The sequence below is a fragment of the Pungitius pungitius genome, chromosome 3 (assembly GCF_949316345.1).
Source record: "Pungitius pungitius chromosome 3, fPunPun2.1, whole genome shotgun sequence".
NCBI lineage: Eukaryota > Metazoa > Chordata > Actinopteri > Perciformes > Gasterosteidae > Pungitius > Pungitius pungitius.
The window spans coordinates 3,554,921-3,578,155 of NC_084902.1; the positions used below are offsets into that span (position 1 = coordinate 3,554,921).

The 23,235-nt window shown below is 48.1% G+C and overlaps 4 protein-coding genes across 10 annotated transcripts; 3 read left to right on the forward strand and 1 right to left on the reverse strand.

Annotated features, from left to right (window-relative positions):
- Positions 1-635: 635 nt before the first annotated feature.
- On the forward strand, positions 636-5,911 carry ilvbl (ilvB (bacterial acetolactate synthase)-like). 2 transcript variants are annotated; one of them, XM_037468349.2, is made up of 14 exons: positions 636-1,090; positions 1,630-1,831; positions 1,943-2,070; positions 2,156-2,406; positions 2,704-2,803; positions 2,922-3,019; positions 3,128-3,264; positions 3,347-3,481; positions 3,565-3,679; positions 3,821-3,990; positions 4,088-4,158; positions 4,254-4,325; positions 4,447-4,552; positions 4,657-5,911. In XM_037468349.2, the coding sequence occupies exons 1-14, from the start codon at positions 986-988 to the stop codon at positions 4,833-4,835; spliced, it is 1,869 nt and encodes a 622-aa protein (XP_037324246.2). In that variant the 5' UTR covers positions 636-985; the 3' UTR covers positions 4,836-5,911. The 2 variants fall into 2 exon arrangements, with proteins under 2 accessions (XP_037324246.2, XP_037324255.2); XM_037468358.2 differs by having other exon boundaries at positions 637-1,090; positions 1,630-1,755.
- Positions 5,912-6,972: 1,061 nt separating this feature from the next.
- Positions 6,973-14,067, forward strand: fam118b (family with sequence similarity 118 member B). Of its 6 annotated transcripts, none has more exons than XM_037461562.2 (10): positions 6,998-7,058; positions 7,148-7,200; positions 7,340-7,502; positions 7,980-8,069; positions 8,278-8,530; positions 11,596-11,823; positions 12,333-12,461; positions 12,548-12,845; positions 13,337-13,402; positions 13,675-14,066. In XM_037461562.2, the coding sequence occupies exons 4-10, from the start codon at positions 7,987-7,989 to the stop codon at positions 13,686-13,688; spliced, it is 1,071 nt and encodes a 356-aa protein (XP_037317459.1). In that variant the 5' UTR covers positions 6,998-7,058; positions 7,148-7,200; positions 7,340-7,502; positions 7,980-7,986; the 3' UTR covers positions 13,689-14,066. The 6 variants fall into 6 exon arrangements, 4 of the variants coding, with proteins under 4 accessions (XP_037317215.1, XP_037317293.1, XP_037317459.1 ...); XM_037461479.2 differs by having other exon boundaries at positions 7,001-7,058; positions 7,308-7,502; XR_005119732.2 differs by adding an exon at positions 13,070-13,178 and having other exon boundaries at positions 6,973-7,502; positions 13,675-14,067.
- Positions 14,068-14,117: 50 nt separating this feature from the next.
- On the reverse strand, positions 14,118-19,429 carry srpra (SRP receptor subunit alpha). The gene is made up of 15 exons (XM_037461174.2): positions 19,298-19,429; positions 19,041-19,178; positions 18,607-18,690; positions 18,347-18,510; positions 18,050-18,210; positions 17,768-17,921; positions 17,466-17,616; positions 17,255-17,379; positions 17,019-17,140; positions 16,856-16,942; positions 16,317-16,489; positions 15,394-15,607; positions 15,135-15,298; positions 14,888-14,986; positions 14,118-14,804 (listed from the first exon to the last, which is right to left on the reverse strand). Exons 2-15 carry the CDS (start codon positions 19,161-19,163, stop codon positions 14,676-14,678), a joined length of 1,950 nt encoding a protein of 649 aa, XP_037317071.2. The 5' UTR covers positions 19,164-19,178; positions 19,298-19,429; the 3' UTR covers positions 14,118-14,675.
- Positions 19,430-20,251: 822 nt separating this feature from the next.
- Positions 20,252-21,815, forward strand: tirap (toll-interleukin 1 receptor (TIR) domain containing adaptor protein). Its single transcript, XM_037460924.2, has 3 exons — positions 20,252-20,586; positions 20,704-21,339; positions 21,470-21,815. Exons 1-3 carry the CDS (start codon positions 20,568-20,570, stop codon positions 21,514-21,516), a joined length of 702 nt encoding a protein of 233 aa, XP_037316821.1. The 5' UTR covers positions 20,252-20,567; the 3' UTR covers positions 21,517-21,815.
- The last annotated feature ends 1,420 nt before the right edge of the window (positions 21,816-23,235 follow it).

Below are 23,235 nucleotides of genomic sequence, written 5' to 3' on the forward strand. Positions count from 1 at the left end.
TGATATATCAGTCTTGGAATTGTTAAAAAACGTCACCACAAGTCCCACAAGTTGGGACATTGTGGGCCTATACATTTGAGATTTTTACCATTTATATTATGAATTATTTGTGTGTAACTGAAGGAAGTCACTTGTTTACTACTTATTAATCGTACTGACAAGGGCAGTCTTTGGCAAAGATGAGGTCCCTTAGTTATGTCCTTTACCCTTTTGGCCTTACATAAGACACCTTTCCTGATCCTGAATTGTGAAATATCAAATCCACAAAGAAAGCGCAGAAACAGGAAACAAAGTTACTCCTTTCCTTCACAATAAAGGGTTCGTAATGGACGACGTTGACGCATCTATATCAATCAATCAACGTAATTAGTTATTTGTCTTTTCATATATGAATATAGGTGAAAATAGCTGTGCTATTGTTATGAAAAGAACAAATATTGTGATGAAAGAACAAATATTTTTCCTTTTTTTCTGAATTGGAATTACAATAGTATTATTCTAAAAAACGGAGTGGATATTTTTACAATAAAGCCTTTCTGTAAATCATCGCAATAAGTATATTCGATTTAGAACAACATGGAGGATATATTTCCTCGTGTTAAGTCATCATTAAATAAATTATTTTATTCTGAAAAAACAATCCGGAAGTTCAAATTGTAGCTCCCGCTGGCTTGACCCGCAAATATATCCGCTGGCGTTCGTTCGTCCGCGGAACAATTTCAGGAAGAGGACTCGGTCGCTTCAACTTGCAGGAGAGCAGCAACACATTCTGCCGACAGTATTTCGTCGCTAACTTCGTGTTAGCTCGTTCTTTTACACCGAGACACGGCGGTCATTAGAGACTCTTCCAAATGCGGCCATAGCGGTGGTGCAGCTCCACTGTGCCTTGGCCTTGGCACGGCTGACCCGCTGAACCGGACCAGTTGAGACCAGGTTCGCATTATTTTCGTTTGAGTCTGGGTTCTGAGTTTTTAAATAAGACGCCATGGAGCCGTTGGGAGCCCTCCTCGGATGCTCCGCGGCCGTCGCGATGGGTGTCCTGGTGTTCTCCGCCTACAAACTCGGCGTTCTCTACCAGTTGTTTCACAAGGTAACGTCACAATTCAACGTAACGTTAGTCGTTAAAAGTCCTCCCCCCCCCGCATGCATTTGACCCTAAAACCAAAATGCGCAGGTAAAGTGCTCTGCAAACGCGCCTGCATTACCTGGCGTAGAAACCCACCTGTGCGGTGAGAGGAGGCGGTCACAGGTGAGCGGTATGGAGGCCTCTGTAAACTTTGACCGGCCTTGTGGTTTTCTGGCACAAAGGCTATCGCAACACCCCCGGGTGCTGGTGGGATTGCACAAACCCCCTCAGGTGCTTCACCTTTGTCATCCACCACAATGCAATTATGAGATAACCTGACAGGTGACCTTCGGAGGGCTTATCAACGCGCATGGTGTTGCATTAAGTTACATTACATGTCATTTAGCTGACGCTTTTATCCAAAGCGACTTCCAATAAGTGCACGGTGCTCCTGCTTTGATCGCTTTAAAGCTGCTTTTTGTTTCTCCTCCATGTTGCGTTGGGACGTTGTGATTATTCTCCTTCCCCCTGTCTTGAATCACATTGGACTCCGCCTCCTTCAGACCGAGACCGACAGCCCGAGACACGGCGGCGAGAGCGTGGCGGCGGTGCTCCGCGCCCACGGGGTCAAGTACGTCTTCACGCTGGTCGGCGGGCACATCTCCCCCATCCTGGTGGCCTGCGAGAAGGTGGGCATCCGCGTGGTGGACACTAGGCACGAGGCGACCGCCGTCTTCGCCGCCGACGCCGTGGCGAGACTCTCGGGTGCGGCTTCACACCTCACGGGGAATCGGATAAATGCACGGCTGGTGTTGCTTGTTCTCAGGTTTCCAGGTAACCACCGTGATCTTGTACCCCCCCCCCCCCCCCCTGCAGGCACTGTCGGTGTGGCGGCGGTGACGGCCGGCCCAGGACTCACCAACACGGTGACGGCAGTGAAGAATGCTCAGATGGCTGAATCTCCGTTGCTGCTCATGGGAGGAGCCGCCGGGACGCTACTTCAGGTAAGACTGGTTTGGACCTCGCCGTGGCCCTTCTAACCTCAAACCCCTCGGCGCCTCTTAACGTCAACCTGTGCTTGTGGGACAGGGGAGAGGAGCGCTGCAGGACATCGACCAGATGTCCCTCTTCAAGCCGCTGTGCAAGTTCTGCGCCTCCATCAGGACCGTCAGGGAGATCGTGCCCACGGTCAGGAAAGCCCTGGCCGTCGCCCAGTCGGGGACTCCCGGTCCGGTTTTCATCGAGTTCCCCATCGACACGCTCTACGCCTTCCACCTGGTGTCCAAAGAGTTTGGGGTCAAGAACCCTCCCAAAGGCCTGATGGGCAAAGTCGTCTCATGGTAGGTCAGCGGGTCTTCTGAACGCGGCGCGACGTGACACGCGTTGAGAGATTTGAAGGGCGCTGCTCGACGTTATTGGGATGAGGGCCGTGTCCAAACACGAATGGCCTGCTGGGAGCACTGGGAGCAGGAACACGAGTCGGACCTGCATCTTTCCCACAACCTGAAAGCGTTTTGCTTTTCTCTCTCTCTCTCTCTCTCTCTCTCTCTCTCCCGTCAGCCCCCATTCACTCTCATCTCTTCAAACCAAGGCAACAATTCAAATTGATCTGACGCGATGATGTGATTTCTCGTAAGGTACCTCAATAACCACCTCATGAACGTCTTCGCTGGAGCCTGGGAGACCAGAGATGTGTCTCCGCTGCCCGTTGACATCCCACAAGCCACCGACGATCAGGTGAGCCCCCCCCCCCCCCCCCCAACCCCGGCTGCACCATCAAAGACAACTGAGACACAGTTGCGTATTTTCAGTTTATTTATGTTTCCAATGTTTCCATTAAACAACAACAATTCAGGTACAAAAGTGCATCGAGCTGGTCAGTCGAGCCAAGAAGCCGGTCATTCTGCTCGGTAGCCAAGCAACGCTGCCGCCGACCCCCGCCGACGACATCAGGTAAAGTACAAATGTGCTTCTCGCGCCCTGCGTCGCTCAAACCATGTTGCTTTCATAATGGCTTTTTTTTTTGGGGGGGTTGGCGTTTGTTGTTTTCCTGCATCATAGGAAGACGTTGGAGGACCTGGGCATTCCCTGCTTCCTCGGGGGAATGTCCCGCGGCTTGCTGGGCAAGGACAGCCCCATCCACGTCAGACAGAACCGCCGCGACGCCCTGAAGGAGGCCGACGTGGTGCTCCTGGCAGGTGAGGCCTTCGGGGGTTTCAGGCCGTTTGAAGCCCGTACGTCGACGGGCAGTAATGTAGCTTTTGCGCGTCGTGTTGGCAGGCACCGTGTGCGACTTCCGGCTGAGCTACGGCAGGGTTCTCAACAGACGCAGCAAGATCATCGCGATCAACAGGGATAAGACGCAGCTGCTGAAGAACTCTGATATGTTCTGGAAACCGACGATAGCGATTCAGGGTGCGTTCCGCGGTGGTTGAAGTAAGCCGCGTGTCAACAGTATGTATGACATGCATTTGACCCAATGACGGCCTTGTTTTTAGGTGATGCTGGTTCGTTCTTGGTACGGCTATCCAAAGGCCTGAAGGGCCACCGCTGTCCAGAGGAATGGCCTCGGATGCTCAAAGCGGGAGATGTCACCAAAGAAAATGTGAACAGGTAAGCAGAGTCCGTATACATTCAATTCTAAAAAAAAAAGGTCCTGAATAGATCTTGAAGCAAACTTAATCATATAAATTGTTGAAATTTAAAAGCAGCTACAACCGTGTAACCAAAATATTTGCTTTTTTTCTTTTTTAGGGCCAAAGCTGAAGAGAAGACCGACCATCACCTGAATCCCTTGAAAGTCCTCCACCGTGTGGACGAGCTGATGGCAGAGGACAGCATCATCGTCGCCGACGGGGGGGATTTTGTCGGGAGTGCTGCTTACATAATGAGGCCGAGGGGACCGATGCGTTGGCTCGATCCAGGTCAGCTCTCGTGGCCCAAACGTTACGTTGGTTGTTGGAACGTGCATCGGGGGCAATGACTCCCGAGGTTAACCTCGCCGTGTTTTGGGCCCTACAGGAGCTTTCGGGACCTTGGGAGTCGGAGGAGGGTTCGCTCTGGGGGCGAAGCTGTGCCGGCCCGAGTCCGAGGTAAAGCCTCGATTCGGGCGTTTTCTGAAAGCGTGATCCTCTTTCGGTCGACGTCCTGCATGAATGAATTTGTCCTACTTTTCTGTGCCGTTGAGGTTTGGATAGTGTACGGCGACGGCTCTCTGGGGTACAGCGTGGCAGAGTTTGACACGTTCACGCGACACAAGGTAAAGTCACTAAAAACATCTGCATGTAAGCTTCTGTTATCTACACAAATACGCAATATAGTCTAATGAACACTGCAAATACAGGATTGTATTCGTATATAATTGTATATACCCCCCTCAGACCCCGGTTATATGCGTGGTGGGAAACGACGCATGCTGGAGTCAGATATCCAGAGAGCAGGTTCCCATACTCGGCAGCAACGTGGCGTGTGGCCTCGCGTTCACAGGTGTGTTTTTCCACGTGTGATGTTGTGCAGCTGCTCTGATGGCTTGTTGGAATATTTTGTTTCTGTATGTACGACTAACTGGGAACGGGAACATTTTTTTGCAGATTATCATATAGTGGCGGACGGTTACGGCGGAAAGGGCTACCTCATCAGGCGGGAGGACGAAGACCGGCTAAGCGACATCATCAGAGACGCGCAGGGGGAAACCCGGGGGGGCAAGGCTACGCTCCTCAATGTTCTGATTGGGAAGACCAACTTCAGAGAGGGCTCCATCTCTGTATGAGGCAGCTGTGGTGTCTTTTTAACCTCTGGCTCTTCGTAGACTTTACTGGGAATATGGCTCCATGCAGGGTTTCAGAGAGTAGGAAGATGCCCCTGGATGCTGTGAAGAGCCCCGCCCCTAACTGTACCTATGCTAATCCTTTGTGCCCTTAACGCCATACTTCCCCTTGGTGAGAGGAAATTAATTTCCGGTTTGCTGATCTTTTTCAGGAGTTTATGAAGCATTCGTTGCAATATCGCTCTACTTCCCTCTTGAGACTGATTTAAAAAAAAAAAAAAAAAAAAAAAATCGAAATAGTAAAATGTGCGGAAACACCGAAGTCGTAACTCAGATATTTCAATGTCAGAGGGTGACTGCTTGTTAAGCTGCAGGTTGAATTAGTTCCTCCTAAGTGAAATACTACAGCTCTGCCAGCCCCAGAAACAAAATCTTTAGGTTATGCATCGAGCGACGTTCATGTTCTTTTCTAATTGATGCATTTTAAGAAGGGAAAGAGTAATAATCTTGCTTTTTTTTTTTAAGGGACTGTACCTCTTCAAGAGCTCGGGGGTTAAACTTTAAACAGCCTATTAAAGCTGTCTGTGAATGAAACCATTTGTGCGAGAGAGCGTTGGTTTACGTTATCAAATGCAACCAGTATGCCTTTTCTCCTGTTACCAAACGGACATGGAGTCTTTTTACTAGACATGAAACCTCGCTGCTGTTAAACTCTACCGCTTGATGGTTTGGAATAAAAATGTTAAATGGAAAGTATTTTCTGAATGTTGAAGATTGACAAATGGTATGCCTTTTTTAATGTTTGATTGTGTGTTTGATTACATTGATTGATATAATGGATTGAAAATGCGTCTGCTGATCAGATATGTATTTGAATTTTTAATACTAACCTGCATCGATGTGGGTTATCATTATCAAAATGTATGCACTATAATAACTTATTTCCTCACCAAATGAATGTTTGTGGGTCATCTCAATCCAATAAATCATTGTTTTATTTAGTATTTATCAAACAGTTCAACCTTCCATGTTAATTTGTGTTCATAATCAAATAAATTGAACAAAGTCGATAATGAGAATACTGAAATGAAACTGGCTGAAATGTGTACATCCAATATTTGGTAACATTGCAAAGCATATTAAATGCAGTGAGCCGCCCCCACCTGTACAAAGATTTACCCACACGTATTCAGGTCACATATTCTATGTACTAATCAAATATTCAATTACAGTATTTTCTTCGTGGGGGTCCATGAAAATCTATTCACCTGGATTTACTAACGAGGCCCTGGGTGGAGGCCCTTTTATAGCATAAGCAGTTGCCAAAATGGGGTATTATATGTTTTGGTACCATCTCCACATCTGGAGCATTATATTTGTATTTGATATGAACAAAGTTTCTAAAAGGTTTACACTAAACCATTTGATTGTATTGAGTGGCTGTGACCCTAAATACTTCTGCAGTTTTCATTTTAAACAGGAGATGTCAGGCTAGTGGTAGTTATACTGACGTAGTCTATACTGTTTGCAATATCTGATGGGAAAGTAATAACCAAACAAGAAACGTGTGTATAACAAGAAGATGTCTTCTCTCAGGGTAGCTTAACTGCTTTTTATATAATGGTTTATATGAATTGTTTAGTCACGACACCTCGATCACAGACTTGTTGATCAATTCCTAAATAGGTAATTCTGTAGACTAAGTGTTCGGCACAACAATTTAATAGAGTAAAAAAAACATTTAGTGATGTTCAGAACATCTTTTATACTCAGTATATTGCACCGGAGGCCTGTGATTTAGCGTCTTAGCCGTGCTTGACGTCACACAATCAGAACAGGTTTGGCTCTGTTGCTTTCAAGTGCTCTTTGTTAATCTCCCCTTCACGGCTTTTTAAATGATAAATAACTGTTTACACATACACAATACGTATATAAACTCTGTACCTTTAATCGTCAGTATGTCCTATTTGGCATCGCTTGCATTCCTGTCAGAGCCTACGCGACGTTCCCGTTTCAAAGTGATATCTCTTTATCGACTAACAGTAACGTCTGAGTTTGCAGAGACGCGTCAGCTTTTTTGCCTTCCAGACGAGACAAAAAAAAACCCCTCCACACGCGCGGTGCCGAACGACGCGCTCGCGCAGCACCTGAACGCACCACAAGCCCACAGGCGGTGACTTCAACAAGATCGCTCAACTTAACCACAGACGGTCGGGGGCTTAACTGGTGCGTACCGGTTACTCGAGGGGAGTAACTACCTGGCTAAAAATTAATTGACAAAAATACACATGCTGCTTTAATTACTATATCCTCAGAATGACGAGTTCAACGGAGGCGGTTTCGGGCTCTTGACGACTCCGGAGATAACGTAAGCTAACTTAACTTAACAGTTAGCTTAAAGCAAACGGTAGCTTCGCGCTAATTAGTTGCCGGTTAACGGTTGTTTTTTGCCCCGTCACACTTTGGTGACTGAAGCCCGCTGACGCTTTTCCTCATCATCGGAACAGTTTGGATTAATGCCACCAAAAGCCCAAAGGACGCGAGTGAAGCCGACGTCCACGCGTTTTAACGTGGCTCTTTTGTCGACTTCCCGTTCGGTCTCGCCAAAAAGGATTTCTACTCGAACGGAAGTAAACACCGGACCTTAACGTAGCCTCACCTATAACCAAGGTATGTTGTATGTGTTGCGTCATCTGTTACCGGTAGTTTTTGTTGTTGTTTTACTTTTAAAATGTGGACCGGTTTGGTCACAGTAACTTTTTTTCTTCTCCCGCTTCTGCTTCGCGTTGGGCCACCGACTCAATTATGACGTTAAATGCAATGAAACGCCACAAGAAGACGTGAGTGTGTAGACATGGATAACTGCACACATGTCACCACTCACAGGACGACGTCTAGGAATTACGTTAGTTCCGGTTGGCAAAAAAAAAAAATGATGACGGCCCTCGGTAGGACAGGTGTCCATTTCACTTGTCGTGACACAAGGCAGGGATATGTTAATAACAAAAGGAGATTCCTGTATGAAATGATACCAATACAGTTGGATCGTTAAGAGGGAGGCGTCACAAAATAAACCTGCATCCCGTAGATACTGTATGTAAAAGAGAACCACAAGGTAGAGTGTGGTTTATCGTGTTTCTGTTGCAGGACCTGAATGGCCTCCATTGTTGCAGTGAAAAGTGAGAAGCGACCCGCAGCTGATTCTCAGGATGCAGACACAAATGCCAAAAAGCCCAGGTAAGCTCAGTGAATGTTCAGTAGCCCGCTGCACAAATCTTTGTTTTGAATGAGTCATTTTTGGCAGTTGCATGATATAAGGGTAGCGTTTAGTTTAACGTTGCATGTTATCCTGCTTGCAACTGCTTTGTGTAATGCTGTGGGGTTAGAATTTGAGGTGCACCCTCTTTGAAAGCGTCCTACTTTTAATCTCTCCGTGCCCCAAAAGGAAACTGCTACCCAGCCTGAAGACCAAGCGGGCGCCGGAGCTCGTGCTGGTGATCGGCACGGGGGTGAGCTCCGCCGTGGCCCCCCAGGTCCCTGCGCTCCGCTCTTGGAAGGGCCTCATCCAGGCCCTGCTCGACGCAGCCAATGATTTTGACCTACTAGAGGAGGAGGAGAGTCGGCGCTTCCAGAAGCACATGCAGGAAGATAAGAATTTGGTTCATGTGGCCCATGACCTCATTCAGAAACTGTCCCCGGTAAGTCTGCCTGAGCCTTTCGTCTCTGAAGCAAACCCTCGGTCATGTTTAAACATACGGCTGACGGCCCTGTCCTCGGGCTTGGGACATTTTGTCTGAACTTTCATGGATTGAGATAAGACATCTATAGCCTTATCTCATTAAAAGCCTAAAGCTGCATGGTCTGCTTGTGAGACTTTTTGTTGGAAGTGAATTCTGGTCGATGCAAAGGTTTTAATCAGTTGCTCTAAAATCAATTGCACATGCAGGGACAGGCCTGTTTACTTGTTTTCATTCGACGTTGTTGACAAGCAAAAAAAACAACCTTCTATTGCAGGGAGACAAACTGAACCACATTAGTGTTGTCCTTACTGACTCGAACCAAGCTCATACCAGACGTCCGGTTAAATAACTGAAACTGAACCCTTCTAGTATGGACATCCCGTGAATTTAGCCCATAATAAATGGCCATTTCAATTTATACATGCAACCTAATATATTTGTAATCCAACCTGTGAGTGAGACTAACCCAATCAAAAATAATCTATTGATCTGCAGACAGTGAAGTGAACAATGCCTCATCATGGCTGCAGCATCTCCGCTCCATGCCATGAAAGAATGGCAAATCAAAACCGCCTAAAACTACCAGAAAGTTCTTGCCACCTGACAACACAAACGCGCAAAGATTCATTCGCAGGGTATCACCACCCATGAAAACCTGATTGCTTTTTAATGTTCCCCAATTGATCCGAAAATAACATTAAATGAATGATTGAACTTTGCAGCTCTAAAACCATCAGATCATCAGTAAATTGACAGCAATGCAGAGGATGATGACATTTTTGTATTTCCATATAACTCAGTTTCCTGACTGGACTGGACTGGTCTGGAGCGGAGCTCGGCTGGCAGATGGGAGCCTTAATACAGTTTGCCTCCTGTGTTAGTCATGTCTCATCGCACCTTCGACATTGATTAAAGTGCTTTGTTTCTCCCCTGTGCCTGTTGTCACAAAGAGAAGCAGCGCTTTTATGGCTTTATCCAACGTTCATTTCAATCCGCAGTAGTGCAGACACCGGCCCACTGCTGCTGGCCACAGGCACAGCAGGCTCCAGCGTGCTGAGGGGGAGAAAACAAGCATTGAATAATGTGAACCACTCGGCCCTGTTGCACAGATTTTCCATTCGGGCGGTCAAAGCGAACAGCGAGCATGTAGTAAATCACAAAAGAGGACACGTGCCTGAACAGAATCCATTGACAAAACCCATCTGCAGTCTTGTGACTCACTGGGTTTCCCGACGCATTTGTTCCAGAGAATTAGTCGTAATATCAATACGCATGAAATTCAAGCTGCAAGGTGTGAGACACCTGCCTCCAGTCCAGTTCAGGAGAAGCTGTGGGAGTTCTTCACGGAATTGTACATGAGCTGGATTATTTTGGTTTGCAAGGCGCATATTCTCAGGCAATGAAGCTAATCTGAAAGCAAAACATCCTCCTAATCTTGACCTTGGCAAGAAAAAACTAAACTAGGCTAATAACAACTTTGCAGACTTGTTCATGCAAGAATTGTAAACCGTGTTGACCACGTTTTGCCGATGTCTGTGTGAGCCTTTGTGGAACCGGGCTCACACAGACAACCTCACGCCAAACACTGCGTTTCATTCGGGTCCACGGAAATACACGAGGGCTGCAGCCACGTTCGCTGTAACAAACACCAGAGCCACACTTAACTATTGGGGAAGGAAGGCCGCCCCTTCCTCCTCCTCCCCTTTGTGTCACTGTATTACATGTTAGGTACAATAGATTTATAAAATGTATTCCTGAAAAAAATGATCTTGTCCAAACTGAATGTATGTATATTTTTTTTCAACCAGGTGTTTACTTGCATTTGAGTTATTGCACAAGTCCTGAGAGCGAGTGGCTGCTGTCGATGCGAGAAGCGGATAACGAGCCTCTTCCTGTTGAAACGGCTTCCGCTGTTCAGCCCATTAGAGCTGTAATCTCTGCAGAGCGTTCACCTTGGTCAAGCCAACGCTATTCTTAGACCAACCTTTTTGTTTATATGTTGGTACAACCGCTCTGCCAGGTAGAGTAGCTTTAGACTCACAGACCATAATCTGGTGTGTGAGGTGACACTCTGACGTACACATGTTGAAAAGTGGAACCCACTGAAGTCTTATTTCCTTGTTGAGGCCATTTGGAATTTCTGAGGAGGGCAGTGAGAAAGGAAAAGGTTGATTTGAAACAAACCTCAAGAAAGCTCTGAGTACATGATTATGAGTCCTGATGGTAATTAATTTACCCTTCGCCGTTATGCTGCGGATTTCCCCACTTTGGGACTAATAAATAGCATCTGGAAACATGAGATATCTGATAAGACATGTCGCTATGCACACAACTATTATATCAACAGGTATTATCTACTTATTACACGACTGCCCTTTTCTCCAGTCATTGTGGTAGTAAATATTCTGTGCTTTCACTGTGGGTCTAATCTTGGACAAATACACACATGGTCAGTTCAAAAGGTGTTAAACTGTTTACTTGAGTTTGACCACATGAACAGACACATTGTGGGTTTGTGAAAGGATGCTTGCAGTCATAAAAGAAATACTTATCTCTGAAGCTTCATTTTTTGTCAAACACTCACGGGGTTGGGTGTTTATCTCCTCGTGAGCCACTCGGACTATAAATATACTCCGGTTAGAGGAGCGTTTTGATCAAAATGAGGAACAAACTAAATCGTACCTCATCATGGGTCCATTTGTGTGATCTGGGGACCTTCAGGAGAGAGGAGTTGGAGGGGGGGGGGGGGGGCTGTCTCACATTCCAGCAACAGTGTGTTCTTCAGCAAGCAGAAGTTTTAACCTCCATCTATGCGCCAACGTTTATTTGTTCCTCCCCCCTCGGCGCAGTAGATCACAGTGCAGCTGCTGCACTTTCCTTTTCAAACGTCACCATAATGCATTCTGTGCTTATCTGGCGATCGATACTCGGGTAGAAATAGGCCGACGCGGTTCTTCTGGCTTCCTGTCTTTGGAGCGTGCCACTAACGCTCATCACACTCTTCCCCTTTTCTTTCCAAATAGAGGACAGGCAACGTGCGATCCACGTTCTTCAAGGACTGTCTGTACGAGGTGTTCGACGACTTGGAGTGCAAGATGGAGCACGCCGGGAAGCATCTGCTGCGCTCGGTGCTGCAGCTGATGGAGAGCGGCGCCCTGGTTCTCACCACCAACTTTGACAACCTGCTGGAGATCTACGCGGCCCACCAGGGCACCAAACTGGAGTCTCTGGACCTGACTGACGAGAAGAAGGTAAACGGGACCGGGGATCATGTGATGCCATTGATTGGCTTTCTCCTGACAGGTGCAAAGTTCTTGTTGGAAGGACCAGCTCAGATCTTAAGTCAAGTTATATTTCATCTCGAGAGCAAAAGTCAAAGGTGAGTCGGGCCGGTTAGTAAGTTTGTGATGACTGCACATTTATTGGCAAATTAGATAAAAATAGACATCCTGAGCCTGCTGTCAGAATCAACAATACTTACTTGGATTAAACACTGTGCTTAAGAAGTGTTCCTTTATTATTTAAAGCAAGATTGATTGTTTGTTAACGATCAAACACACATCTGCACGACTTGCTCAGAGTGTCTCTGAGAGACCTGTTGCTTCGCCTCTCAGTCCTGGTATTTATGCCTCGACTCCATCAGGGCCAATATCCTCTAACTGCTGTTCAGTGATTTACCCCCTTAGCCCAGCCAGAACAGGATTGAGTGCAATGAAGTGTTAACTGTGCGCTGGTTGTGTGTGTGTGTGTGTGTGTCTAGGTGTTGGAGTGGGCCCAGGAGAAACGGAGGTTAAGTGTTCTACATATCCACGGTGTGTACACCAACCCCAGCGGGATTGTACTGCACCCTGCCGGCTACCAGAATGTACTGAGGAACACCGAAGTCATGGTAAGCCCCGACGCGGCGGTCTGCCGACGACGCACACGTGACGTTAACACGCTAACATACCGTGTGCATCCGGCCTCGCTCAACAGCGCGAGATCCAGAAGCTGTACGAGACCAAGTCCTTCGTGTTCCTCGGCTGCGGGCGCACAGTGGACGACACCACCTTCCAGGCGCTGTTCCTGGAGGCGGTCAAACACAAGTCGGACCTGGAACACTTCATGCTGGTGCGGCGGGAGGACGTGGGCGAGTTCAAGAAGCTGCGCGACAACATGCTGGACAAGGGCATCAAGGTCATCTCCTATGGAGACGAGTACGCCGACCTGCCCGAGTACTTCGAGAGGCTGGCCAACGAGATCTGCAACCGCGACGTGTCTACTAACGGCTGGGGTAAGGAGGATTAAAGGTGTGGGGGGGGGGCACTGAGCGTCTGTCTCTCGCCGTCCTCCTCTTTCGCCACGTTAACTGCAACAAAACAAGTTTACCGGCATCACACACCCGCAGAGTCAAAGGGCCCTTGTCACCCACCGCAACCTATTCTGATAACTAGACGTATAGATGAGGGGGGGGGGGGTCTGCTGCCGCCTGACTTTGACCATTCTTTCTCCACCCAGCCTCCTGCGAGTGCCCCAACCTAATGGGAGTGTAATACTAAATCGCTGGGGCGCCCCCTTAAAAAATGTCTTACTGGTGGGTACTTGGCTGCTTCTGCTGTCACAACCGGTGCGTCATCCTTCAGTGAAGAGCTTATTTGATTTAGATTTATTTGTCTAGCGGCATCAGTTCAATGTGTTTTCTGTCTGCTTGACTTCGCTAGCTCTTCTTTCAGAAAGCTCCGTGTGTGATTTGGCTGTAAAAGTCTCCTTTGTCTTCCTCTACAGGGTCTCCTTCCCAAAGTGGGGAAGAACATCCAAACGGTGTTAACACACAGAAAAGCCTCCTTCAAGGTTAGGACTAAATGCTTCTTTGATTTCAGCCAAAGGACACTTCCCACAATGTTACAATAAAAGCACAGGCGAAGGCTCTTGTTTTCTTACTACATGCTGCTAGATAGAAAACTCAAGGCAGTTCAGTATCAAAGGACCTGCTGCTGTTGTTACACAAAGATACTGCAGACTTTGCAGTATTGCATGCATGCCTTTCAGTGGCAACACTGCAGTTGATGCTCTTTGTTTCTCATCCTCCCACTTAAGACACTTCCTTCTTCTTTTTGCCCCAGACCAACATTCGTGACAGGCACACAGTCGGGATCAGTATGAGTCATTTTCCTTCACAGCTGCACCATCAGTCTACTATGACTGATTTAAAAATTGATGGGTTTGGACCAAGGGAGACCTAGAAGCTGTTTACAAGTGTCTGGTTTTTACTTGTTTCTGTTACTTCTGGAGTAAAAGGGAAAGCTGCAGTGAATGTTTGCAATATGTAGATGGAGAAATGACTGCTGCGTCTTGATTCAATAAACAAACATCACCACGACCTACCGCATGGTACAGGCAGAAACATCGCCAACAGCATCCACTGTGCCTGTTCTTTGTAAGCTTTTTTTACTTGCATGTATTTTCTGACATAGTATTTATAAGTACTATTTTCAAAATAAAGATTTTGGTAACCCATTTGTCCGGTTTAACGTGTCACTGCAACAGACCACATTCCACGGTTACAGCATATCTCAGCTTTATTTAGAAAGTGTTACATTCTCATAAATTAGCTCAATTCTCCCGTTTTAACGCTTGATTCTTTCATATTGCACTACCACAAATTAAGAAGGGGGGGCAGGAGACATTTAAGACTATTTCCTCTTGTGAATTACAAATTAAAAGGCCCACAGAAGCTCAAAAAAACACATGGGAAGTGCAGTCTGAAATGCCCGGACTGTCCCACCGGGAGACAAATAAGCAACCCCCGGGTCACCTTCACCACCTGACGTAGTGACAGAATGCCATTTTCCAAGTCTTTACTGTGTGCACCAGTAAAGCGATGAGATGTACAGTCTACGTCCACTTAGTCAGCTAAAATGTCATCTGGATGCGACCGCTCTGAGGTACTCAATGCAGCCCTAGAAAGGAACTAAAGGGGGTAAAGTCTGGCATTTTCTTTTTAGTCATTCAAAGTACACACCAGCCCTTTTCTGTGGAGAATAAAGTCCTGTGCATGGCGTAGCGAGAGAGAGAGCTGGACAGGAGGACGAGGGAGAAGGCAGGTTAGCGGGGCTGGAACATCTCACGCCTTCATCAGGGCGCTGACCACGGCGCGGGCGTTGAGGCTACGCAGGTCGTTGTAGGTCTGCCCCGTGCCCACAAACACGATGGGCTGTCCCGTGATGTAGGTCATGGAGATGGCAGCGCCGACCTGTCGGGGGGGGAGGACGTACAAGTGTAAGCGAAAAGATCCAGCCAATCAGGAGGTCCTTTGGCGGACACGTGGTCGGGTACCTTGTCGTCGATGGTGTCAAACTTGGTGAGAACGATCCCGTCGATGAGGCGGGGCTTGTCGGTCATCGAGTTGTCGGCCAGAGCCTGATTGAACTTTACCTGGAGAAGAAACCAGAGGAGTTATTCAATGGGGGGAAACACTGACCTCTGCTGGACAGTTTAAGAACAATATAAAACTTTTCTTTTTTTTAAAATACCAGTTCTAGCAGGTGACCGCATAATTCTAAGAAGCTGAGCTCGGCCTCACCAGCTGGTCAACCGCCTCGTTGCCCACCAGAGCCTCTCCGACAAACAGCACGAGGTCGGGCATGTTGACCGCGATGAGCTTGGCCAGGGCGGTCATGAGCGGCGCGTTGTCCTGCATGCGCCCGGCCGTGTCCACCAGCACCACGTCGAAGGCCTGGTTGCGGGCTGGGGGGTCAAAGGGCAGAAGGTATTTGCGTGTGACCTCCAGAAGTGGGCCAACGTCGAATCGTTAAGGGAGAGAGAGAGAGCGCGCGTCGTACCGTAGGCGATGGCCTCCATGGCGATCCCGGCGGCGTCCTTGCCGTAGCCCTTCTCATAGAGCTGGACCATCGGGCGTCCCCCGTGCTGCTCGGGGGGGTGCAGGGAGTTCAGGCGGCGCTGGTGAGTGCGCAGCTGCTCCACGGCGCCGGCGCGGAACGTGTCGCAGGCCGCGATCAGCACCGTGAAGCCGTTCTCGATCAGCCAGTAGGAGATCTGCAGAGGACGAGGGCCAAAATACTGATTAAAGAATGCACTTTTAACATTCATTCAAGGTCTGCCTGATAAGCACTCGTTTTAAAAGTGTTTAAATTGCTTAAGTACAATCATCAAGTTATACTACCACCCCTGAAATAGTTCGTAAATATATGGCTATCCATGAATCTGTAATTGGAGTTTGATGTATTAACAATAATAACACTAAAAAGATATTTCATCCAATATGTTGATACTATAATAACTATTGTATACACTTGAATCACTAAGATTTTAAAGAGGAGATGACATGATGGCGATTGAGACAATGTACCACTGATGAAAGTATTTAAATATCTATAGATATCAGGGATGTGCTTTCTGTTTAGTCTCAAGGAATTGGCCCTTTTTGTTTGTAAGAAACTCCTCAAATTTTTCGCTCGGAGGAATTGGTAAAGAGACTTTATTTCACAGAGATTTAGGTGAAGTGTTGGACATTCAAGTTTCCATCATGCATTAACCCAAGATTTAGAAGTCACATGAAAGAGCCTCACTCCGCCTTCAGTGCAACTATTTGAAAACCATTTCTAATCCCCCTGCTCTACTAACAGAGCTGCAACAAGACCACAAGGCCACCACCAGGCCAAACACACACACACACACACACATGAGTGTGGATGAATCGTGAGCCGACCACAGGAACAATGAATAAAGGACAAGGACCTCTCACCTTGGCCAGGTTGGTGGACTTTCCGACGCCGTTGACGCCGCAGAAAGTCACGACGAAGGGCCGCCGCTGGTTCTGGGCCTCCATGACGTCTCTCAGGATGTCCACCCTTCGCTTGGGCTGCAGGATCTGCACCAGGGAGTCCTGCAGGGCCAGCTTTACCGTCGAGGCCACAGCTACACACACACACACACACACACACACACACACGCGCGCGCGCGCGCAGACACCCCCAAAACGAGTCAGCTTTGCCCTGAGTCATGCATTCACAGACACCAATGATCCCATCTGGCTACACTTGCATCGCCACGTTATTTACCTTTACAACATGCTGGGTGTTTACAGGTATTAAATTGCATCCTGTGTAGATGGCATTGAAAGGGGGTGATCCTCTTATGATCTTACTTCAATAATCAGACTGTTGGGGAAAACGTAATACTGTAATCGCAGCCCGTGGACCGGGGCTCTCAGGAGGACGTGATGCACGTTGCACTGCATTCAAAGACAGATTTAAGAAAGTGGGCGAGCGGAGGAGTACTTACTGGTGAATGTGCCCATCACTTTGCCCTCCAGTTTTTTGGCTACTGAGTCACAGAGCTGGTAGGCGATGTCGGCTGCTACATTCTTCGCTGCGGGGGTCATAAATGAGAAGAATGAGCGGCGGGCAGGAAAACCCACAGACAGAGACAGAGAGAGGGGTCCTACCGATGAGGTGGTCCTTCATCTTCTCCAGTACTGACTCCATGTCCTCTCTGCTCAGGCTCTTGGAGCCCACCAGGCCCTTCAGCATCCCGAACATACCCCCAAAACCGCCACTCTTGCTGGAGCTGAAACAGAAAAAAAACAAAGCTGGGGAATTCTAAATTTGACATTTAAAGCTAAAAATTGCTTCTCTTTTTTTTTAAACGAAGATATGAACAGTGCAAGACGTAAATACTTACATTTTCTTGCTTGGTTTATTGACAACCACCCTCTCCTCCTCTTGCTCCTCCTCCTCTTCTTCCTCCTCACTGGACTCGTAGTCCACAGAGGGCAGCTCCCCCTTCATGGAGCTCAGCTGCATTCCCTGAAACAGAACAATATCAATTGGCCTGGTACACTTGTGTTTTTCTTAGCTGAAGTGAATGGGGGGGGGGGGGGGGGGAAACCTACCAGGTCAAAATGTGCATCCTGCTGCTGTTTGCCACCATTCATGGCGTGATCTCCGTTGCTTCCGCTGTAGTCCAGCGCCTTGGTGCTGCTGCCGCCCATGTCCCAGACACGCATCTGCTTCTCCCTGGGCTTCTGAGGTTTTGGGGACTTCCTGCGAGGAGGAGGAGGAGGAGGACGACGACGACGACAGAAGAGCAGGATTAAAAAAAATCAAGAGATGAGCCTGCAAATGCGACAAAGCATTTTCTTGCATCTATTTTCCACACACGCGCCATCCCATCGTTAAAAAAGTCGTCCCTTACGTGGCTTTCTCGGCGGGAGCCAACGTGCGCTTGCGAATGAACTCCTCGCGCTTCTTCTGCACGATCTCCTCGGCGGTGTAGCCCTGGTTACCGTTCTCAACCGGCTTGCGCCCGGGGGACGGGGCCTTCACTTGATCCACCACGACAGGCTCAGCTGAGAGATGATGCCCGGAAACAAAAACAAAAAAAAAAGAAGGAATATTTCAAAGGTTTGGATGGAGACTCGAGTAAATGTCACACTGCCTAGACGTTTCAGAAGAAGCACTACAAAACAGCACCTACCCTCCTTTTTGGTATTTTTACTCTTCTTGCCACCCGGCTCCTTGACCTTTTCCCCTCCCTTGGTCTCAATCATAGACTTCACAGTTTTTTGGGATTTCTCGGACTCCTTAAAGCTCCGCATGCGGTCGGGGCCCCGAGCTCTGCTGCTCTCCTCCGCCTCTCTGGACGGAAACATTGGATGCACGTCAGACACGACAACGACGCAGCTTTACGTCGTGTAATCAGGCGCTCGTGGGGTTCTTCGGGCATGCGAGGGGAGGAGGGGGGGGGGGGGAAGAGAAACTTCTCGGTCTCTACCTGAGAAGCACCTGGAAGTCATCCTCAAATTCAAAGCTGCTGTTGATTAGCCTCAGAGCGCCCTTGTGCTCCAGCTCATTCTTATAACGATCCCGAAAATGCAGCTGGATGTCATCTATGAATTTGTCCACGTACGTCAGCGTCAGGATCTTTTGAAAGCCCACCTGGACGGAGACAAGAGGAGGACAAAAACAACAACAAAAAAGGTTTTGAAACTACATTCAACATCAGTCGCAGGTTTTGCTGGTTGGGAGACTTACCACAAAAATCAACTCGAACTCATTGTCGAGTTTGTATTTCAGACTGAGGCCCTCGTGGTTGTAGGAATTGTTCCCGGTGCGCTCCTGTAACATCACAAACAGCGGTGACATATGTCAACAGGAGCTCGAGAGGCTCACATGGCGTCCCGGCTAACGTCACCTAAGCTAAGCTAGCCTGACGCGTCTTCCAAATCACGGCAGCACACATTGTATTTAAAAAAAAAAGAAAGAAAAAATGGGCCAAAACGCGTTACATGAGGATTTGATGGCTATTCACGGAGCGAGGACCACTTGTTTAAGTTGGCAAAGTGACGCGTTGCGCAACGAGGCTACGGGTTACCGGTTAGCATTAGCATTAGCTGCTAAAGGCATAGTGTCAGAATTGCAGACAGGGACGCCGGTCCCGGCCGTTCGGAGACGTCGCCGTGGCCCACCTGGAGGATCACGGAGCGGATCAAAGCGTTGACAGGCCCGGTGAAGGATTCCGTGACCCCGGCTCCCTGGAAACACCACAGCACTATCCCCCCTTTGCTGAAGATGGTGAAGAAGTCTAGCATCTTGACACCGCGTATCTGGAGTAATGAAACACACACACACGGCGGGGGAGGAAAACAAAAGATGAGACAAGAGCTCGTGGCTATGTGAACATTTAAAGCCGCGGCTCATGCTCTGCAAAACAGACGGATCGTACCAAATGTAAGTCAAAGCGATGTGAAATCCCCCCCACGGGTAAAATCCGCCACCGGAGCAAAACTGTTTTAGACACGTCAGACGCGAAACCCGGAAGTGACGCGCCTCTGCTTCTTCTTCTCTTGAGTTGGATGGCGGATCGCCGACAGTTTGTGGCGGTTACCGCCGCCCAGTGGTCAAGGATAGGTCGGCCTTTTGCAGTGAAACGACACGTGTTCAACATTTTATTTAACTCCACACTGTTCATTTTTTTCAGCACAATCATACTGCCATTTAAATCTGTGCAATCCGATCACTTCTCCACTGCTTTTCCTTGTCATATGCAAATATATTTGTTTATATTTATATCATGTTTGTACATTGTTTCATTTTGATTCTTTCCTAGACTTGTATGCCACCTCTCTGCAGTTCAGTGTGTTAACCTTCACGTTTAACTCTTTTTTTTCAGTTCCAAACTTTGAATTGGATGTTGGCTGTAGTGTGTGCCGAGCAGCAGAAAAAAAAAAAAAAAATTGTGGACAGACTCCAGCAAAGGTTATTCAGATGATGCATTGGGCTCATTAAGGGAAGTCCCACTAACACTGTTGAACAACTAGAGTTCAGGAGAGGTCAGACCCGATAAAGTAATTATGTGTTGAGATTCAGCAGCTCTCTAATCCCACTGTCTATGTGTTCATTAGTGTTTAGACTTACACTCTCTCTCCATCAAATACCCAAACATAATTAACCTCTCGGCATCAAACTTTTTTCTTCTTTGCAAATAGTGTCTAATAGTCATGACTTTCATGTTGAAAGACTTTCTTTCATTTGAAAGTTCATTTATGACACAATAAATGTGCATCACACAGCATCACTTCCCATTAATTGGCCTGAATGGATTTCAGTGATTCATGCTGCCCTTCCTCTTATTTCTTCTTAAAAGAACAGAATAGAGAGTAGCAGCCTACGCAGGTCTTTTTTGTTGACGAATCAGGTCCGAATCAAGTCAAATTTTCTTGATACACATGCGTTTAACAAATGGTTAGCTGCCTGCTCAGTGAAGTATAACCTCTTTTAGAAACTTTGACTGAAATTGCTTTTCGGCAGTTGCCAGACTTCCTCTTTCTTCGCTGGTCCCCTCGGTGAGAAGTTTTCCATTCAGCGTAGCGCTCTTTTCCTGTCAACTGATTGTTTGACACTTTTTGTTTCTTGCCCAGCTACCATTAACGTAGAAGCCCTTTTTGAGAAATGACGTCTTTCGCACTGTTTTCACGGGAAGGATTTGAAGAGACATGAAGATGTTGACACCAGGTAACCAACTGTATCATTATTCATCTGAACACTAATGCTGTGCTTTCAGGGTTTAAACGTTAGGACGGGCTCATAGATATCAACATGTAGTCAGAAGTATTCATGCTTTATCTTCAGGATGGATCCAGAAACTCTGGAAATCGAGACTATCTTCATCAGCGGGAGCAAGCAGGGAGCAAGAGGCCACGGTCACAAAAAAGCCAGTGTGTCCCGTCGGCAGCGCATCAAATTCACCCCCGTCTTCTTCTTCTTCTTCGTCGCCGCCACTGCGCACGACCCCTTCGAAACCGCCTGGGCCCGAGCCTCAGCCTGGGCCTGGGCCTGGTCCGGGCTCGCCGCTGCGATGGAGCCGAAAGTACGACGTGTTGGTGTGCCACAGCTCCGACTGCAGTGACACCAGCGAGGCTCTGCGGCTGGTCTCCTTCCTGGAGGCGGCGCCCCGGAGCCTGAGGTGCTTCCTGGTGCAGCGGGACGCCTGCCCAGGGGGCGCCATTTCCACGGAGCTGTGCCAGGCCGTGCGCGACAGCCACCTGAGGGCTCTGCTCGTCACCCCTGACTTCCTGCGGGACGGTTGGTGCCAGTACATGATGCACCAGGTGCTGTCCGAGGGGCCCATGTCCAATCGGATCATCCCACTGGTTCAGAGGCTGCCCCACTCTGAATACCCTCCGGAACTGCGGTTCTACTGCTACATTGACCTGGGCAGGGGCCGTGACAGGGGCTACGCTCGCGTCACCTCGACTGTGCTCGCGTGTGAGTAATGGGAGTACGGACGTGTCGTCTGTGGTGGCGCCAGTTGGAATCCAAACTAGGTCCAAATCAGCATTGTCGTTATTGTGATTTCCACAGTTCTCAGTGACCTCCTCTCGTTTGTCTCTTCTAGATCTTGAAGACTTGGAGAAAAAGGAGAAAACACTTGAACCACTCTAGCAGGTGGAGAAGGCAGCTGACAAACACTCAAAGTCAAAGTATGACCCCCCCACTAACAGCCCCATTACACTGCAATGGAGAAGAGACAAAAGCCTCAAGGGTGTTCATCATCATCATCATCATTATCATCTTTGTCACCTGTGCTTTAAGACCGCGATAGAAGTGATTGCCATTACACACACCAGTGTTACGCCAGTGGTGTGTGTGTGTGTGTGTGTGTGTGTGCGTGGCACGGATGTGGATGCCGCGGTGCATCAGCTGCAGAGAGGCGCAGCGCGTGCCCACGTGCACCGAAATGGGGGGGGGGGGGGGGGGGGGGAAGCCGTCGACGGGGGCGCGGCGTGAGGATTCCCCTCCGTATGCTCAGCTCGTCACTCACGCGACTCGGGTACATCACGGCGGAGGAATCAGGTTCCCAACAGAGGGCAGCAAAACGCCATAAATGAATGTGATCGTCTAGTGACAAAATTAAAAGAGGGCAGCTTTGGTTTTTTCCACCAGGTGGTTAATTTTCCCCTTCAATCCAATCTGCAGTGCAAGTGAAAAAAAACAAAAAACTGGTTTGAGATGTGTCTGGTTTTGCAAGCGCTTACCTGAAACAAAGAGAATAAATATAAGGTTTTGTCTCTTGTGAAAGAAAGGGCGTAACAGCGAAGGGCACACCCTCAACCGACCTACTTTTTACAGAGGAAGTGTAATTTATTTTGCCAGAAGTTGCACCTCAATGTTTCCTCTTACTGTGAACCACACATTTAGTTTCGTGGTTTGAATGCACCAAGACACAATATTCACCACTGACTGGTCCTTGTCTCGACTACGAGACAAAGTGTGAACAAGAGCCAACCGCCAAGCGTGACGTTTGTGTTCTGTGAGATTTCACTTGCATCCACCGCTTTTCTGCATCATCCTCCAACTTACCCCCGTCTATCGCCTCGTCGCCAGCGTTGGGTGAAAATTGCACTTTTATCTTTGAAAGACACAGGGGTTCTATGAGGCTTTTCTTCTTTGTTGTTGTTGTCATAATAACGTCCGCGTTGAGGGCGCGGCCTTGTTGGGAAAGAAGCGCATCGCGTGATGAATTGCTGGGTACATTACGAAAACAGAGTTAATCATCAATTTAAACTTCCCCTTATTGTGGTTAAAGATTATATTTCTTGGTAAAGACACCCTTGTTTGATTTGATGTGCCTGACGTGCTATCTATAAAGCTGGTCTTTATGATTACGGATGCCTCTATAAACGAGGCCTATTTCTATTGTCTGCTTGTGTTACGTGTAATGCTCTGTCCTCCTGTGAATGTGTGTCCTCGTGCATACGTGTGTATTTGATGTGAGTTCCAGGTGCCGCTTCCCCATGAGCGCTTGAGGGCACCTGGATGAAGGAGGTGTGGACTTCACCTACAGCGTTCCTCTCGTCTCCCTGGTCCCCGAGTTCCAGTTGCACCTCATGCTGGTCCCGTGTCCCAATAAAGCTGTCCCCCTTTTTGGGGGTTCTGCCTCTACCTTGGCGTCGTTGTCCCTCCTTACGTTCGTCGATGAACCAGAGTTCTCGACAATCCCCAGTCTCCTGGGAGGTGGTCAGCTGTCTCGCTTACACGCAAGATGTTTTCATTCCAGAAGCATTGGGATGTAAAAATCCCCCCGGGCGCTGTGGTCTGAAGTCTGGCTGAAAGGCTTTTTGTGTTGGGGACACGTCATGGTTTCTCTTTGACTAGAAGCTT

Coding starts and splice junctions, on each gene's coding strand:
- srpra (XM_037461174.2), bottom strand. CDS start 19,163: ATGCTAGACTTCTTCACCATCTTCAGCAAAGGGGGGATAGTGCTGTGG. Junction 18,691..19,040: donor TCCGCTCCGTGATCCTCCAG/GTGGGCCACGGC, acceptor GTGATGTTACAG/GAGCGCACCGGGAACAATTC. Junction 15,299..15,393: donor CATGGAGGCCATCGCCTACG/GTACGACGCGCG, acceptor TTGACCCCCCAG/CCCGCAACCAGGCCTTCGAC.
- ilvbl (XM_037468349.2), top strand. CDS start 986: ATGGAGCCGTTGGGAGCCCTCCTCGGATGCTCCGCGGCCGTCGCGATG. Junction 2,804..2,921: donor CACAAGCCACCGACGATCAG/GTGAGCCCCCCC, acceptor ACAACAATTCAG/GTACAAAAGTGCATCGAGCT. Junction 4,326..4,446: donor ACACGTTCACGCGACACAAG/GTAAAGTCACTA, acceptor TACCCCCCTCAG/ACCCCGGTTATATGCGTGGT.
- fam118b (XM_037461318.2), top strand. CDS start 7,987: ATGGCCTCCATTGTTGCAGTGAAAAGTGAGAAGCGACCCGCAGCTGAT. Junction 8,531..11,595: donor TCATTCAGAAACTGTCCCCG/GTAAGTCTGCCT, acceptor CTTTCCAAATAG/AGGACAGGCAACGTGCGATC. Junction 11,824..12,332: donor ACCTGACTGACGAGAAGAAG/GTAAACGGGACC, acceptor GTGTGTGTCTAG/GTGTTGGAGTGGGCCCAGGA.
- tirap (XM_037460924.2), top strand. Junction 21,340..21,469: donor CACCTCGACTGTGCTCGCGT/GTGAGTAATGGG, acceptor TGTCTCTTCTAG/ATCTTGAAGACTTGGAGAAA.